The sequence below is a fragment of the Rhinatrema bivittatum genome, chromosome 7 (genome assembly GCF_901001135.1).
Source record: "Rhinatrema bivittatum chromosome 7, aRhiBiv1.1, whole genome shotgun sequence".
Taxonomy (NCBI): Eukaryota; Metazoa; Chordata; class Amphibia; order Gymnophiona; family Rhinatrematidae; genus Rhinatrema; species Rhinatrema bivittatum.
The window spans coordinates 178,110,877-178,128,482 of NC_042621.1; the positions used below are offsets into that span (position 1 = coordinate 178,110,877).

A 17,606-nucleotide genomic window follows, 5' to 3' on the forward strand; every position below is an offset into this window, starting at 1 on the left:
CATATCACCCCTGCTCCTCCTTTCTTCCAGGGTGTACATATTTAGATTCTTCAATCTCTCCTCACAAGTCATTCGATGAAGACCCTCCAGCTTTCTGGTCGCCCTTCTCTGGACCGCTTCCATCTTGTCTCTGTCTCTTTGGAGATACGGTCTCCAGAACTGAACACAGTACTCCAAGGTGAGGCCTCACCAAGGACCTGTATAAGGGGATAATCACTTCCCTTTTCTTACTCGATATTCCTCTCTCAATGCAGCCCAGCATTCTTCTGGCTTTTGCTATCACCTTGTCACATTGTTTCGCCGACTTCAGATCATTAGACACACTCACCCAAGGTCTCTCTCCTGCTCTGTGCACAATAGCCTTTCCCCCCCATCGAATACAGTTCATTCGGATTTCCTCTCCCCATATACATGACTTTACACTTCTTGGCATTGAATCTCAGCTGCCATATCTTCGACCACTCTTCCAGTTTCCTTAAATCCCGTCTCATTCTCTCCACTTCTTCCGGCATGTCCACTCTATTGCAGACCTTAGTGTTGTCCGCAAAAAGACAAATTTTACCTTCTATCCCATCCGCAATGTCGCTCACAAAGATATTGAACAGGATCGGTCCCAACACCGATCCTTGCGGTACACCACTTAAAACCGCTCTCTCTTCAGAGAGAGTTCCATTTACCATCACACATTGTCTTCTGTCCGTCAACCAGTTTGGAATCCAGGCCACCACCTTGGCACTCACTCCTAAGCTTCTCATTTTATTCACCAGTCTCTTGTGCGGAACCGTTTCAAAAGCTTTGCTGAAATCCAAGTAGATGACAGAGTGCTCTTCCTTGATCCAATTCCTTGGTTACCCAGTGAAAAAAGTCAATCAGATTTGTCTGACAGGATCTTCCCCTGGTGAATCCATACTGCCTCTGGTCCAGCAATTCTCCTGACTGTAGATAGTTCACTATTCTCTCTTTCAACAGTGACTCCATTACTTTTCCCACCACCAAAGTGAGGCTAACCGGTCTGTAGTTACCAGCCTCTTCTCTGTTCCTACTCTTGTGAAGCGGGACCACTACCGCTCTTCTCCAATCACTCGGCACCACTCCCGTTTCTAGGGATCTATTGAACAGGTCACACAGCGGACCCACCAGCACATCTCTGAGTTCCCTCAGTATCCTGGGATGAACCTCATCAGGCCCCATGGCTTTGTCCACTTTCAGATTCTTCACCTCTTCCCATACTTTTTCTACCGTAAATGGAGTTTCATCTACTCCACTCCCCTCCAGTTTCTTGTTAAGTAGAGAAGGTCCTTCTCCAGGGTCTTCTTTAGTGAACACAGAACTGAAGTATTCATTTAATATTTCTGCCATTTCCTCGTCTTTCTCCACACATTGATCCTTTCCACCTTTCAATTTCACTATACCACTTTGAACTTTTCTCTTTTCACTGATGTATCTGAAAAATGTTTTGTCACCATTCTTTATCTCCTTGGCAATCCTCTCTTCCGCTTGACTTTTTGCCATCTTGATTAATTTCTTCATCTCCCTCAGTTCTACCAAATATTCTTCTTTGTGCTCCTCCCTTTGAAATGAGGATGAAAGTAGACAATCAGGCTTAAGACTTAAAAGCAGCCTCAAAAAGGTCTTTTTTTTTTAATGGAATTTAAAAAAGGTGAGAGAGGAAGTCCATTCCAACCATATGGTACACAAAGATGGAAAGCACAAAGTTGGGAATTGGCAATAGAGAAGGGCACAGGTAGGAGTGACTTGTTTGATGCGAGGAAGGATGTAGAGAAGGATAAGAGGAGTGGTAATAAGAAGCTGCAGAGTGAAAGCACTTGTAAGTAAGAGGAGCTTGAACTGTATGCGGGCAAGGAGAGGGAGCTAATGCAGTGACTTCAGAAGAGGAGTTATATGGGTGTAGAACCTTTGGCAAAAGAAAAGTTGTGCAGCTGAATTTAAGATAGATTGTAGTAAAAAGAGATGGCTCGCTGGAAGACCCGTAAGGAGCAGGTTGCAAAAGTCTAACTGACAGGAACTGATAGAATGGATAAGATTTCTGATAGTGTGTTCAGAACAGAAGGGAAGGATTTTGGTCATGTTATAGAGAAAGAAACACTACGTTTTAGCAGAGTTTTGGATATGTGTAGAGAAGAAGAGAGAGAGAGAGAGAGGAGTTGACAATGAATCCTAGGTTAGGGGCTGAGGGCACTGGGAAGATGACCATGTTATCCACAGACAGAAAGGAAGAAGAAGGGAGGCAAACTTGGAAGGAAGATAAGGAGCTCTAACTCATCTAATGAGAAAGATGCATGGAATAAACATTTAGGGGCGGATTTTCAGAGCCCTGCTCGCGTAAATCCGCCCAAAACCGGGCGGATTTACGTGAGCAGGGCCCTGCGCGCCGGGAAGCCTATTTTACATAGGCCTCCCAGCGCGCGCAGAGCCCCGGGACTCACGTAAGTCCCAGGGTTCTCCGAGGGGGGGCGGTGTCGGGGGGCGGCCCGGTCGTCGCGGCGTTTCGGGGGCGTGTCGGCAGCGTTTTGGGGGCGGGTACGGGGGCGTGGCTACGGCCCGGGGGCGTGGCCACGCCCTCCGTACCCGCCCCCAGGTCGCGGCCCGGCGCGCAGGAGGCCCGCTGGCACGCGGGGATTTACGCCTCCCTCCGGGAGGCGTAAATCCCCCGACAAAGGTAAGGGGGGGGGGTTTAGACGGGGCGGGGGGGGGGGGTTAGGTAGGGGAAGGGAGGGGAAGGTGAGGGGAGGGCAAAGGAAAGTTCCCTCTGAGGCCGCTCCGATTTCGGAGCGGCCTTGGAGGGAACGGGGGTAGGCTGCGCGGCTCGGCGCGCGCCGGCTATACAAAATCCATAGCCTTGCGCGCACCGATCCAGGATTTTAGTGGATACGCGCGGCTCCGCGCGTATCTACTAAAATCCAGCGTACTTTTGTTTGCGCCTGGAGCGCAAACAAAAGTAGGCTATTCGCGCGCCTTTTAAAATCCGCCCCTTAGAGAATTTGACAAGATGAAAAAAAATAAAGACTCTGAAATATACAAACATACTAACGTTTGTGTAGAATATGAACAGGACAGACTATAACTGACAGAGCTGGAAAAGCAATGACCTTATTGAGATTATCTCTGAAAAGATCAGTAAATAGAGACCAATATGCAAGTTAGATCAGGGACAGTCAAGTCATATAACAATCAAAAATGAAAAAAATGTATCAGAAGTCTAAATGGAGCAACAGTGCCTAACTGATATATATCTTTCGCAGACTACTCTACCATAAAGATGCATATGCAATAGAAAATGATACCACATGGAAAACCACATCATGAAAACCAGAAATTCACAAAGTGTAAAATGTAATTAAATACTGTAAGGTTTTAATTAACATAATATTAAAATAAGATTACACTTAGGGATATACATATTTAACTGCAAAATTAGAGCTTGGATCCCTCAATTTATAGTTTATAAGTATTTATCTCCAGTCTTAAAACTTAATTTGCATTTAATATATTTTCTTTTTATTATTTTCTTAGCAGAGAATGACAAGAATTGTCTGTTCTGCAAAGCTGATCAGGCAGATAAAACAGATTATAACTTCACATCAATAATGTTAAGGAAGTACAAGATCACTCATTTTGAGACTGTATCTAAACACTGTGTATTATCTGATACATCTGAGGAGCTAATTAAAGATAATTTGATCTTAATGAGGCAGAAAAAGGATCAGCATTAATTCTAATGGAAGCTGATCCATGAAAGTCATATAAAGACTTGTCTTCAAATTCTTCCATTTTGTACTAGAACTGTTAGACAATTGCTGAATAGAGAAAGCAGCCCTGATAGGTGGTGTATATTATATCATGAAAGCCATCTTGCAGACTGCTAATACCAGGTATTATTCCCATATTATTTTGACTATTTAATACAATTTTGCTAAATTCCCCACACTGCACCTTCTTTTCAAATAACCTGCCCTAACAAAAGCAGAAAATTCCCAGTCTGATACTGAATCTTATATAGCAGTTCTAGGAAAGGTACCAATTTCCAATACTTTTACAAGATAATTTAGCTGCAATCATGGGAACGATTTCTGTACTTATGCATTGTTCTGAAAGCAGTTCATTTTACACTTATAGATAAAAGGATCATTACCGTTTCATGAATATTATCCTTGGTAGTTCATCTACACTTTAACAGAAAACAAGGTCCGTGTAAGACTGTCTGTATTAATTTTAAGCAAATAGAGCTCATGCTTATGCATTATTGATATCTTGAAAAACAGACTGACCAGGTTAAGACCTCTGGGAGAAGGATAATAAAAGTGAAGAGAAAAGAAATAGGATCCAGCTATTACATTTTTTAATGGATTTCGCTATTTTTTTCTTACTAATAGTTTATGTGAATAGATATTACAAAACTAGCTGCATTGCAAGTATGACCAACAGACAAATACATCAGTTTGAATTCAATATCAAATCAACTGTCCAGGTAAATACTAAAGGAAGGAGGAAGGAATAGCCTAATGATTAGCAGGAATGTGCATTTTCTTGATTCTTTTTGTTTTGAGGAACACCACAAACAGAAAAAATAACACAAAATAGACATTTTTTGGGTGCACATTACTTGTGGTTAGAGTAATGTTTGGCTGTAAGCCAGGAAGACAAGGGTTCGCATCTCCCAACTGACATTCTTCAAATCACCATCTCCCGTCACCTTAGACTGAAAGCGCGCTGGGGCAGGGACTTATCATGCCTGACAATATTTTAAAATGCTTTGAGCTAAAATTGGAAAGGTGGTCTGCAAATTCAAATATTACAGGACTACTGAACTTTATTTTCTCCATTTTAAACTTTGCAAAAAAAAAAAAAAAATGGTTAAGGAAAGAAACATCCTTGACAGTTTGAATCCAGCATTCAAAGAAGAGATTGTTTATCTAAAAACACCCATGTGATTTGAATGGAGGCACACAAATTGTGTGCATATTTTTACTCACATTTATGCATACATTTTTTGTGCGCTGAACTAATTAAATCAGTAGAAAAGTTGTGCACACAAAAATATGCACACCTCAAGGCATGTCTGTCAAATGAAACATGTGCACAGTTGAACGCATCTTATTACACTGAGGCTAGAGCATGTGGATAGAGATGGCTAATAAGCAATTAAAATATACATGTTTTTGGTACTTTTAAGATCCCTGTTCTCAAGCAATCTACATATACTTCTGTGAAAAGATTCAGCTTGAGCTTTCCAATATTTTAGTGTTCTCTGCATCCAAAGTTGTATCTTAATGGATTTTGAAGGAAATGAGTTTGAGTTTTAGATAAAACTTTCAAATCGGTGAACCACTTAATGCATATCAGTAGGCATGCTTTTAATTTTTTTTTAATCTCACTGGGGCCAATGTAATAAGGTGCGCTGAAGCTGCCGCAGGTTTGTGCGCACCTGTATGCATGTTTGTACACGCGTTTTCCCATGCAAAGCCCTATACAGGGATGTAATAAGGGTTTTGTGCGCGGGAAGAAAGCGCGTACAAACGCGCTTACAGATCCAAAAAAATCATAGGCAATATAGGGAGCCATGCTAATGCTAGTATGGGTTTTTTACCGCCACGGTCAGGGAATAAGTGTCAGTGTCGACTCGGAGGGGCCTATGTCAGTGTCCGAGGGACCTGAAAACCACCTAGCTGAACACCTATCTCAGCATCCAAGTGGCCAGCTTAGCTAGGCGCTTTGCTGGGCGACTGAGCAGCCAGCATTGCTAGGTGCTTTTCTTGGTGTCTGAGCAGCCAACTTAGATAGGTGCTTCCCTAGGCGCTTTTCTCGATATCCAAGCGGCCAGATTTGCGACCAGTCAAGCTCCTATCTTAGCATCTGAGTGGCCAAATACACGGCCAGAAAAGCGCCTAGCTCAGCATCTGAGTGGCCAAATACACGGCCAGAAAAGCGCCTAGCTCAGCATCTGAGTGGCCAAATACACGGCCAGAAAAGCGCCTAGCTCAGCACCCGAGTGGCAAGATTGGTAATTACAGATTCGCTCCTGGCTGAGTGCCTGTGTTGGCACCCGAGCATCCAGACAGGTGTTCAGTTAAGCACCAATCTTGCTGCTATGCCAGTGTGAATTAGCATCCATGAAAATATTTGCCATGTTTTCTGCAGCATAGTTATTTGAAATGTTACTTTCCAGGATCATACTTTCACTTAAATAGGCAGACCCATTCATTCGCTCGCTTTTATGCACAGATTATCAGAATGGGTTTTGAGCGCAGATGCGGCTGCTTATTACATAGTCCCTTACTGCGCTTAGGTACACGCATTTCTCTGTGTATGTGTGGATTTCTGCACGCAAATCACTTGCATAATTTTTTTTTTTTTTTTTACATCCCGCGGAAGCAGCATCTTCAACTGCGCGTGGTCATCAAAACCCACACTCATAACTAGCGCCTGTTTTGCTGCAGGTCTTATTACATTGGCCCCCCTATTAGCTATTACTCCAATTTATTTATTTCAAATGTTTTATATTCCACCTATAGTGACGGTGTCATGCTCTAATGCAGAGAGATGTGTAGGCTTAACTCTTAAATCTTATTACAAGTAGACCGATTAGATAAGGTAGCAGTACCTCTCTAGCCAAACTCATAACGTATGACCATCCAAGTCAGACTGCAAGAATTTGCTAAAAGTGATATTAATGAATAAATTAGGATCTTCATTGGATAAAAGCAGGGTGTGCACAGGGCCAGTGCAAGGTTATTAGGTGCCCTAGGCGAACCTTCTGCCTGACCCCCCCCCCCCCCCTCCCGGTCTCAGCCCCTAACTCCTACCTCATTCGCACCGCAGTGTGTGTGCGCTTCTCTGGGCAGAGAGCAGGATGGGCACTGATCATAGCCTGCCAAATCTCTACTCTTCTTTGCTGCGAGCAGGATAGGCTCCGCTCACAGCCCCACATGGCTGTTCTTTGGTGCCCTCTAATGGTCGGCATCCGAGACGACTGCCTAGTTCGTCTAATAAGAAGCACTGGCCCTGGGTATGCATGAGATTTACAATGCCTTGTAAAAGTCTTCTCACCTTTTTACATTTTTCACAATCTGCTGTCTGAAAAAAACAATTAAAATGCAAGTATGTGTTACTGATCTAAATAACATACTCTATGTTTTCATCATGAAAGAACAATAATAGAAATATTCCAAAATTAATTAAGAATGAAAAAACCCCCCCCACAAAGTCTTGATTGCATAAGTCTTCATTCTCAATGACAGAAGCTCCTTTTGCAACAATAGCCATAAATTGTTTAGGTTAAGTGTCTACCAATTTTGCTCAGCAGGCTGGTGCAATATTAGCCCACTCTTCTTAGCAGAACTCAAGCTCTTCAATTTCATTGAGGATTGTCTGTGGACTGTAGTCTTCAAGACTTGCCACACATTTTCTACTGGATTCAGGTCTGGGCTTTGACCGAGTAACTCGAGAACATGCATTTTCTTTTTGCTGAGTCACTCCATTATTGCTTTTACTTTGTGATTAGGAATATTGTCCTGCTAAAAAGTGAATCTTCTCTCCTGTCCTAGTTCTATGGCAAACTGGAACAGGTTTTTACCAGGATCTGCTGTACCATTCAATTTCCCTCCATCTTCACAAACTTCCTTGTCCCCGCTGCAGCAAAGTTTCCTTACAACTTAATGCTGCCAGCACCATGCTTTCATATAAGGATGGTTTAGCATGGCGATATGCTGCGTCTGTTTTACACCACAAATATTATTTAGCATATTCTGACCAAAGCAACCTTCTCTCACATGCGTGCAGTGTCCTCCAGATGTTTCTTTGCAAATGCTATGTGGCACATCATATGGCCTTACTTCACCACTGACTTTTCTTCTCATCACTCTCCCATATATTCATGTTTGTGGAGTAATCTTGAAATCAATGAACAGTCAACACTGCTCCAGTCTTAGCCAGAGACCTCTGTGGTTCTTTTAATGTAATCTTAGGCCTCATAGTGACTTCCTGAAGCTGTTTCCTTAACCTATGTTTAACACCTTTAGAGGGAAGGCTGATTGTAGCAGTGCCTTGGTGATGGCTAAACTATTTTCACTTTACAACGATGGATCTAACAATGCCCCAAGGGATATTAAAGTATATTGAAATTTTCTTATAGCCTCTCTCCAGTCTATACTTTTGAATAATGTTATCCTGGCGTTCTTTTGGCAGCTCCTTGTTTGGTATGTTTTGACCTTTTGCTTCATTCACTTCATACAACACAAACAGCTTGAGTCTTCCTTCAGGAGCAGTAGAACCAGCTCAGCTACTGTGACTAGACACAGCTGGGCTCTCTACCTTATTATGGCTCTTGCTAAGGCAAGTTTTTGAACCTGAGCTAATTTGGGTTTCCTTTGACAAAGAGTATGAAGACTTATGCAATCAATACTATTTGTTTTTTTTATTCTTAATTACTTTTGCAATATTTCTGCAATTATTCTTTCACAAGGAAAGTAGAGAGTATGTATGCACACCAGGGAAATAAATATCTCCTTTAATGCATATTGAGTCATATTTTTTAGACAACAAAATGTGAAAAATATACCAGGGACTGAAGGATTTTAAAAGGTGCTTTAACTGCATACAAAGGAAGCAGTGTGAACAAATAGATTTTATGCATATTTGTTGTGGAAACCATAAAAACCCAACTGAATGTGGCCCTCAGTATCCAAGTTTGAGGACCCTAGATAAACGAATCAACAAAATCATCATGTAATAATGAATGAAATATTAGCTACTACACAGAAATAAAGGATAAAAAGACAACTCCTCTGATACGCCATGTGGGAGACAACATACTGAACTATGATTGGTGTGAAGGGCGTTCTTTCACATGAAGGGAATCCTATTGTTATTACTGCACAATTTCATAAGTAACTTACCACTGCTGCCACAATCCGCACATGAGATGAGCTCCTCTGGTTTCTTTTCACGATTTGATTCTTTAGTCCCCAAACAGAAGCTACATATGGGAATTGGATCCGCTCGAGGCTGAGATAAAAAGAAAAAAAAAAGAGGAAATTTCTTTTATCATAATGAAATTAACATTGTACTCTTGCCAATCTAAAGCTAAAGAATATTTCCATAAAAACACTCAGTCACTGTCCAATACATTTTTTTTTTTTACCTGTTAGATGGTAAAAGATTTAGGGCCTGATATATAATGTTCTCTTTCCATACACACAAAATGGAAGAAAAGCCTTAGTAAATTCAAACCTTAATGCTGACTAATCTTTGGGAAAAACAAAATCAAAACATTTGTTATATTTCATTTAGTATTAACTCTGTACAAACCTCTGAAGCAAAAATAGTTTTATTTCCAGAGGAAATATTAAAAGTATACTGAATAATTCATGCATCCATTTGTCTCTGTTCTAACTCCCAGATATGAGAAGATAAATATCTTACATTTTTGGAAGGTTCTAAACACAACAGAAGAAACACAGAAACTTAAGGATGCACCACATGGAAAATCTGTGCATCTAAAGACACCCCTCTGTCAACAGCATACTGCTCCATACCACCTTTAGGCCAGATTTTAAAAGGCCTGCATGTGTAAAACCCAGGGTTTACGTGTGTGGCTGGTCCTTTTTTTTTTTTTTTTTAAACTAATCCTTGGAGCAAGATTGTGATAAGTCTTAAAAATGGAGAGAAATTTAAACTGCACTCTCCATTCTATTGGAAGCCAATGAAGACTAGCAAAGACTGGAGTTACATGATCACTAGAAGAGACATCAGAGATTAAACATGCAGCAGAATTTTGGATTAGTTGTAATACTTTTAAGTGGGATCCAGTAGACTGAGGAACAATGTGCTGCAATAGTCAATGAATGGAAGTATCATAGCTTGGGTCTCCATACGAAAGTTGGTGCAGTCAAGTAAGAGAACGCAAAATTTGCAATTTGAAGTATGAAGACTGGACCACAGAATTAACGTGTGGATAAAGTGATAGCGATGAATCTATTATGACACCTAAATCATGATCCTGACGTTTAAGGGAAATAACTTGATTATCAAAGGAGGGGCCACGTCGCATTTCTTCTCACCCATGGAGCCAGTGAGCAATTTTTAAAAAGGTATTATTTAACCACTAAAACTGCATTTTTATGAAAAAAAACTTCATATAATACATTAGTCTGCTTTTTTGTTATTATATTGAACATTATTTCAATGAAATATGTAATATAGGTGTGAGCAAACTTTTTGAACCATGGACCTCTTCCATCAATACAATTGATATGTGTACACACACACACACCGTATCCTGGATTCCTGGCCTGAAAGTCTCTTGCCAATCAATCATCTCTTGAATTGGTTGCCAAGCACCAGCCAACCATATTGCTAGCCAGCAGCTCAAAGGCCAAGTTTGGGTCTCTTCAAGTTGCTGAAGGGAGCAAAAACACACAAATACAAAACAGGCACCACAGGTATGATAAACTCCCTACACTACCAGTAACACAAAACCCTGTAAAAAAAATACAATCAGCACATATGTTGCAAACCTGCCAAACCAAAACAGCACTAACACCCAACAGTCAAACAGCAATAACCCCACCCTTGAAAAAGGTAGCACAGCTAAAATTGCAATGTGTCTTAGAACAGCAATACACCTCCTACTGGAAGTTGCAGATTGAAAAACAGAACAAGTTAGACTGCTATTAATCTCTACACAGAATCTACAAGTAGCAGAGTACCTTGCTTTGGTTACACATGCAGAACACAGACAGACACTCGTCAAATATAGAATAAGTGACCACAAACAAAAAAAAGAAATAGACAAAAAACAAATGAAAACCTCCAAGAAACCAGATTCTACATGCAATGAAATACTGGAGAAATAGAAACAGAATATTTCCTCCTACACTTTGCAAAACACAAAGATATCAGAGATGCACATTTACCAAAAGTAAGAGAAAATCAAAAGACTTCCCACAAAAGAATGAGTAAAACAAGCTTTGTATAATCAAGGGGAAACAGGAGAAACAACAGCTTTAGTAGCAAAATATGCTGCATCTTGCCACCAGGTCAGAAATATAATTCGAGCAGAGACAATCCAGAACTGCAACAGAACCTGGGAATTGTTCTTGCTATTATTACTTATATTCTGCCTTTCTGTATCAATTCATTTTAATTACAGTTATTAGCACTATTATGGGGTTTTTTCTCCTTTTATTTTAACTTTATGGGGGTAGTAGAGCTTTGGGGTGGGAGTCAGGGGTGGAATTATATTTAGGAAATGTAGGTGCTAATGAAAAATGTTTGAAGAGCCAGGAACACATTTTTCCTTAATTTGTTTCTCACTTTTTCATGCTATTGTTGCTATTTTGTTACTTTTTTTCCTTATCATGCTCTTTTTTAGGATTTTTTTGTTTTGTTTTTTTTACTTTTATTCTTCTTTTTCTTTATTTTTAGTTGCTTTTTTGAATTTTACGCACCACTGGTGGCAGCTCCAGAGAGGGCAGGGGACAAGGATCCCGCAGCTCCCCTCTCAGTCCAACTAGACGACTGATTGGTTTGATGGAAAAGCACTGGGTGCTTGCCCACCCTGAAATTCATTGTGCTCTCCCCCCCCATACAAAAATTTCTACAGCCACCACTGGGCAAAGCAAAATTTTTAGGCGCCCTTAATTACCGTAACTGGCTTCATGAACTTTTCCAGCTCTGGAGGGGGTCGAACTCATGCCTTATTGCAAAAGACCCATAGTTAGTTACCAAACTCAAAATTAAGGACAGCAGCAGCAATTGAATTACATCTCTTTCAATTCGATTTTCAAATGGTTAAAATGCATTTCAATCATTTTCTAAAACATTGAGTAGTAATACTGTTTTATTAACTCCACAAAGCCATTTCTCTGCTTGCATGCATACAATAAGATCAATTTGAGATGAAGCAAAATCTAAGGGTACAGGATAAACCAATTTAGATCATTTGAAAAATATATTTGTCTTCATTCAATAATGTTAGAACAGAGTGGTTCTATCACTGATAATGTATTTGTGCTAAAAATCTGTAATACTATGTGGTACATTGTCAGTCTGACCTCCCCCCCCCCCCCTGTAGTTTAAACATGTATTTATGTAGCTAAAGCAGCAAAATAATCTGGTGTGTGCGCTTGCCTAATGCAAAAGCAAGTTTGCTTACTATAAATGGTATTTTCCATAGATAGTAGGATAAATTAACCATTACATGTGGTTGACATCATTTAGTGGCACCGAACGGCCTCATCTCTCCAAGCTAGTAGAGCTTTCTGCTCTACTGGGCATGTGTGGGAATTCCTGTGAGGCACTGCCTCATGAGCTTCCTCAGCCATTTTTTGTCTGAGCAAATAGCACAGACGTGAACTCTATCTCGTCTATATTTTTTCTGTAAAAATCCTTAAAACCTTGTTCAATTCGATAGTTTTCCTTCATTTTTTTCTTAAGTTGCCTTGCTGCTTCTGTAGCCCCAGTAGCACTTTTCAGTGTTACCAGAAAAAAGAAAAACTTCATACCATCGAAGTGTGGCTTTCTCTTCTACCATACCTGGACAGAAGAAATCAACTAAGCGGATTCAAAAGTTGAATCTGTGGAAAGATTATGTCCCTCACTGACAGGCATAAACAGTGCTACTGATGCCTCTGTCCAGAAAATGACTAGAAAAACTGCTTTGTCTGTGGACAGATGTTTCCGTGCTTGCAAAGGTCTAGGACGCTTCACATCGAGGTTCTCATCGCAAAGTGCAATCTCGTCCACCTCGCCAGGAAAAGAGTTGAGCAGCAGCTCATCAAAAACTCCCCAATCCTCTTAGGTCAAAGCCAAGAAGTCAAGTTCCATCAGCCGCCCTGCATCGAAGACAAAGTGACATCAATCCCTGGAGCCATCGCAGCCTACATTAAAGAAGCATAAATATTCTAAGCAGAGTGCATTGCATCATCGATGCAGCCATTGTTGTAAGTTTGACTTGTTTGTGGACCCCTGGTTGCTGACTCCTCCCACGGGGAGGGGCCCTATGGGGAAAACACAGCAATAGGATGACTCTCAGTAATGACCACAGAGAGAATAGAAGCTTTATTATACAGCAGTTGGCAAGACCCGAGAAGCGGGCTGCGTTCCTCAGCCAGTGGAGTAGGTCTCTGATAATAGTTCAGTCCAGGCACTGAGTTCTATCAAGTGCAGAGGTCTCACCAGACACTGGAAGTCTTGTTGCAACCGTCCCTTCCAGACGGCTTCACTCCGCCTACCTTTCTTTCTTTGTACCTCCTCTTGCTATGGATGGACGCCTGGCTGCCGCGGCGCCTGTCTGCTGTCCTCACCGGTGTCCCCGGACCAGCTTGGGTGCTGCCTCCCGCCATGCTCCGTTGGTACCTTAGGGTGCGCGCACCGCGTGGCCCTCACTCTTATTTCCTACTTGGCGTGAACCTCAGGGGCGTCCCCCTGTGATGACATCACGCTGCCTGGATATTTAAAGCCTACGATGTTTGCTAGCCTTTGAGTTAGCAAGGGGATATCTTACAGATGGGATTCGCTCTCCGTACTCAGCTACTCTGACTCTCCAATTTCCATTGGACTCTTAACGCTAATGGGGTACCCACTCCTCTGTGGCCTCACTTGCTTTTCAGGTTGTTATCAGGAAACCGGTACTCGCTCTTCGAGGGCCCATGTTCCTTGACTCGCTGCCTGCTCCTACCTTCTCTTCTGCCTGGAAGGATTCACTATCTTCAACACCAGTGAGTACTACCATCTTCACCTCAGAGCTGTTCCCTGGAACCAGGTATTCGCTCCGAGGGCCTGCCTCCATTCCAGCCTAGTGCCATCTCCTATGTGGAACCGCTGTGGGGGTACATTACCTTCAAGCCTCTCAGCTCTCAGGGATCAGGTACTCACTCGAGGGCCTGCTCTCCCTATTGTGGGGTTCACCATACTAGGGCTTTGTGCATATTCCACTGTACTCATTCTCAGTTCTTTCCACTACAGCACTGCTACCGGAGGAGTTGCTGTTCCAGTGCCTGAGGGATACTAGCCTAGCCGGGCTACTTCTACTGCTCACTACTGCCACCTCTGGTGGCTTCATCACATTGTCTAATAAAAGATCAATCTCTGTGTTTGTGTGTCCTAAGCTGAGCCTGACCTGTGGCCCCTCACGGGACTTCCCCCTGTGGGCGTGGTCAGCTGCCACAGTGTCCAAGGGTCCACCCAGACCTCACTAATTATAACAATGTGAAGGGTCCGGTAGTGGTCCGTGGAGCGGGGTAGGTCGAGAACCCAGTTACTGATGACTTAGCTATGGTAGATCAGGTAGTGGTCCGCGAAGCGGGGTATGCCGAGAATCTATTCTATGGTGAGACAAGGCAGAGAGTCTGAGAGAGAAGGTACTCAAGAAGGCTGGTAGCTGTTAAAGAGATGGCCTCCGTAGAATGGAGGTAGAGATGATGCAAGGCCCGGAACGCCGAAGCCAGGATGTCCTTTGTAGATGCAGATTAGCTCAGGAGGAAGGCAGGCGAGTGCAAGGCCCCAGGGAGCGGGTACCTAGGATCCTGATGAGCTGGGAAACCTGGAGAGTAGATAGGAGCGAAGCAAGACCCCCAAGGAGTGGGTGCCTTGAACATCCTTGCTTGAACAGCAAAACCCCGGAGGGTAGATAGGAGCGAATAAGGCCCCCAAGGAGCGGGTACCTAGAATGCCTTAGTGTAGCCAGCATAACCCCGGAGGGTTTGTAGGAGCGAGCATTCAGAGCGGAGTCTCTGAAGGAGTCAAAATTAGCTGGAGCGGAATCCTTGCTAACTCGTAGCTGGATTGGAGATCAGAGGCTAAGTATCCGGAGGTAGTGATGTCATGCGGTGGGGATGCCCCTGAGGTTCACGCCATGACGTATTCAAAAGAGAGGGCGGCGCACGTGTGCCTTAAGTGACCTCAGTATAAGAATGGCGAATGCAATCATCCATGCCGGTCCAGGGACACAGGAGAGGTCGGCGAGGAGAGGCGGTGGCAGCCATCTTGCCCAGAGGAGAGGAAAGAGGAAGAAAAGAGGTGAGACAGAGAGGGCGCAACAGCCATTATCATCGTTATCAACAGAATTGGCGACGCATGGTACACTGACTCACCCAATGCATCTTCCATTGATGCAATCGACATACAACGTATTTAGGTGTTTGAGGCATGATGAACCAAGGTGCTTAATGCACGTCCCCCTGATATACTCGACGCATAGAACTTAGATGCATTCAAGTCACGACGCACCAATGCACTCAACACCAGTACACTTAAGGCTCCAAATGCCACAGAAGCGTGTGGCCTCGTACTCTGAAACATCTACCCTGTTCTGAAGCATCGGTTACAAGTTGTTCAGGATCCTTTATCACACAATCCCTCAATGCAGAGTTCAAGGACCCATGGCGCAGCTCTGATGCAACCAATGCAATATAATCAACCTGCACCTCAAAAGACCACTTGAAACACACCAAACCATCCAATTTATAAAAAAGAATTGTGGACTAGCCACCATCCACATTGCAGTTTTATTTATACCTGTGCAATAAATAATCAGTGTCATACAACTGTGAATACATACCTCTTGCAACTGTTCAATTAAAGCATCTTGGGAGCACTTTTGTTCCTTTAAACAGCAATTATAAAAATAATCAGATTTTAAAGCGAAAACATTCCTGTTCCTTTTAGAATCCCTACTTCCTATTGCTAATGATCTTGTTTCTTCATTTAACAACAATGTTTCAGTCACCCTTGCAATGATAAATTATTTACAGAATGCTGCACCTCATTTATTAAATGAAACAAAACAGTCTTTAATCTCATTTATTTTCTCCCAGATGAATTTGCTATCAGCCAACATTCACATCCATTTTTTTTTTTTTGTTTTTAACTGAAGGTAACATAAAGGACAAAGGTTGTTGCTAGTTCAAGGCCAGAAAGATGGATGCCTACCACCAGGTCTATTAACAAATAGCACACAGATCACATAGTTCTGTACGCAGCACAGTTGATATGTGCCAGAATTATTAATTTTAAAAGATGGGCAATGCACAGGAGTGACATAATTATAATTGTTTTCTGCATAATTACACTAAATAATGTGTCTCTTAAAATGATACAGCTGATCTTCATTAACTCAAAAGCAGTACTGCTAAAAGAGCAAGGAACATACACTGACTACAGATTTATTTTGGTTCATTACTGTCTCGCACAAACTGCATGAAACAATATTAATTACTGTAGCAGCTTATGTAGAGAAACTTCATTTCTTTTAATGGATTAAAAATGAGGGTCAAATCAACTAGCAACCACTTACCAGGTTGTTAATATGCAGTTTTAAGTAATTCTACCATTTATCAAGTTAAGCCTACAAAGTTGTGTTTAGAAGACATTTTACAGCTAAATGGAAACTTAATATAAAAACGTTAAAGTTTTCCAATCTTTCCCATGATGGAATTAATTGAGTTATCTTTAACTGCCTAATATGAATAGTCAAAATAGGGCTATCTATACCAGACTTTGAAGTGGTTTCATTGTCTATGCTTAATATTTCTAAATAGTCACAGGAAAAGCAAATGGTTATCAATTAGAGCTGGGCCTAGACAAAGCTGGTTTATATTTACATGCTACCTCCAAATGTCAGGATAGACCAGATTTGTCCATGACCAATATCCATGCCCACTCTTTCATGTATCCCCCAGCCTTCTGTATATCCCCATCCCATTCCAACCCCACCCGTTCTTCCCCTGCACTCACTCCCAACCCAATTTCCTTATGCACTCACAACCCCTGGTCTATCATTTCTCCATCTCCTACACCCCCCCCCCCCCCCCCCAGCAAAAGCCCTCCATTTATCCCAAAGACTGCATCAGTTCCTGGGTTCCTAACTCCCCATGGCTCCCTTTCTTCCATCTCTCCTAATCCAAGACTCTCTCGCCTACTTTCTCTTCTACAATATTCCCTACCAAAAACCCCAGGTAGGAGGCAGTGAGGTGCTATGAGACTTGCAAGTTATTTTATTTATTTATAAAATATAAATTTATAGACTGCAATATTCAATGTTCTATGTAGTATACAAAAAAAGAATCACAAAACATTAAAACATATCAAAACAATACAAAATAATACCCTGCGACTGACCCATAACAATATAAAACTCAGTGGCAGAGCTAGGCCAAATCTCAAATCAAGACAGATTCAAAATTGAGGCCACAACCCTTACCCAAACTAATGAAGCTAGAAGGCTAAAGCCACTAATTAAAAGCTTGACAAAATAAAAACTCCTTCAGGTATTTTTTAAATGTCAACAGAAATGCTGCAGCTCTTAGCTGATGGGGAGTCAAGTTCTATAAGAGCGGGCACACAGCCAGCCTCATGCTCTAGGATTTATGTCACTTCAGTTGAGCAGAGGTCTGGGTCAAGGATGAGGTAAACTAGGTCTGTGGATCTCCAGGGGGAGGGAAGGAGCATTTTAATGGTATTTCTCCTGATAGGCCAACGGTGCAATATGCCTCTGGTGGGCACAAGTGAGCAGCAGTAGCAAACCCAGGGCCCAGGATTTGTCCAGCTTTCAATTTAATTTAAAAGATTTATATACCGATCACTCC

At 42.0% G+C, this 17,606-nt stretch overlaps 1 protein-coding gene across 7 annotated transcripts in view; it reads right to left on the minus strand.

Moving 5' to 3' along the window:
- KAT6B (lysine acetyltransferase 6B) overlaps window positions 1–17,606 on the minus strand; it is a 452,508-nt gene that overhangs the window by 211,727 nt on the left and 223,175 nt on the right. For all 7 annotated transcript variants that reach the window (XM_029609550.1, XM_029609551.1, XM_029609552.1 and 4 more), the window contains one exon: window positions 8,916–9,024. In XM_029609550.1, the coding sequence (XP_029465410.1) occupies window positions 8,916–9,024 (109 nt within the window). The remainder of the gene's footprint in view (window positions 1–8,915; window positions 9,025–17,606) is intronic.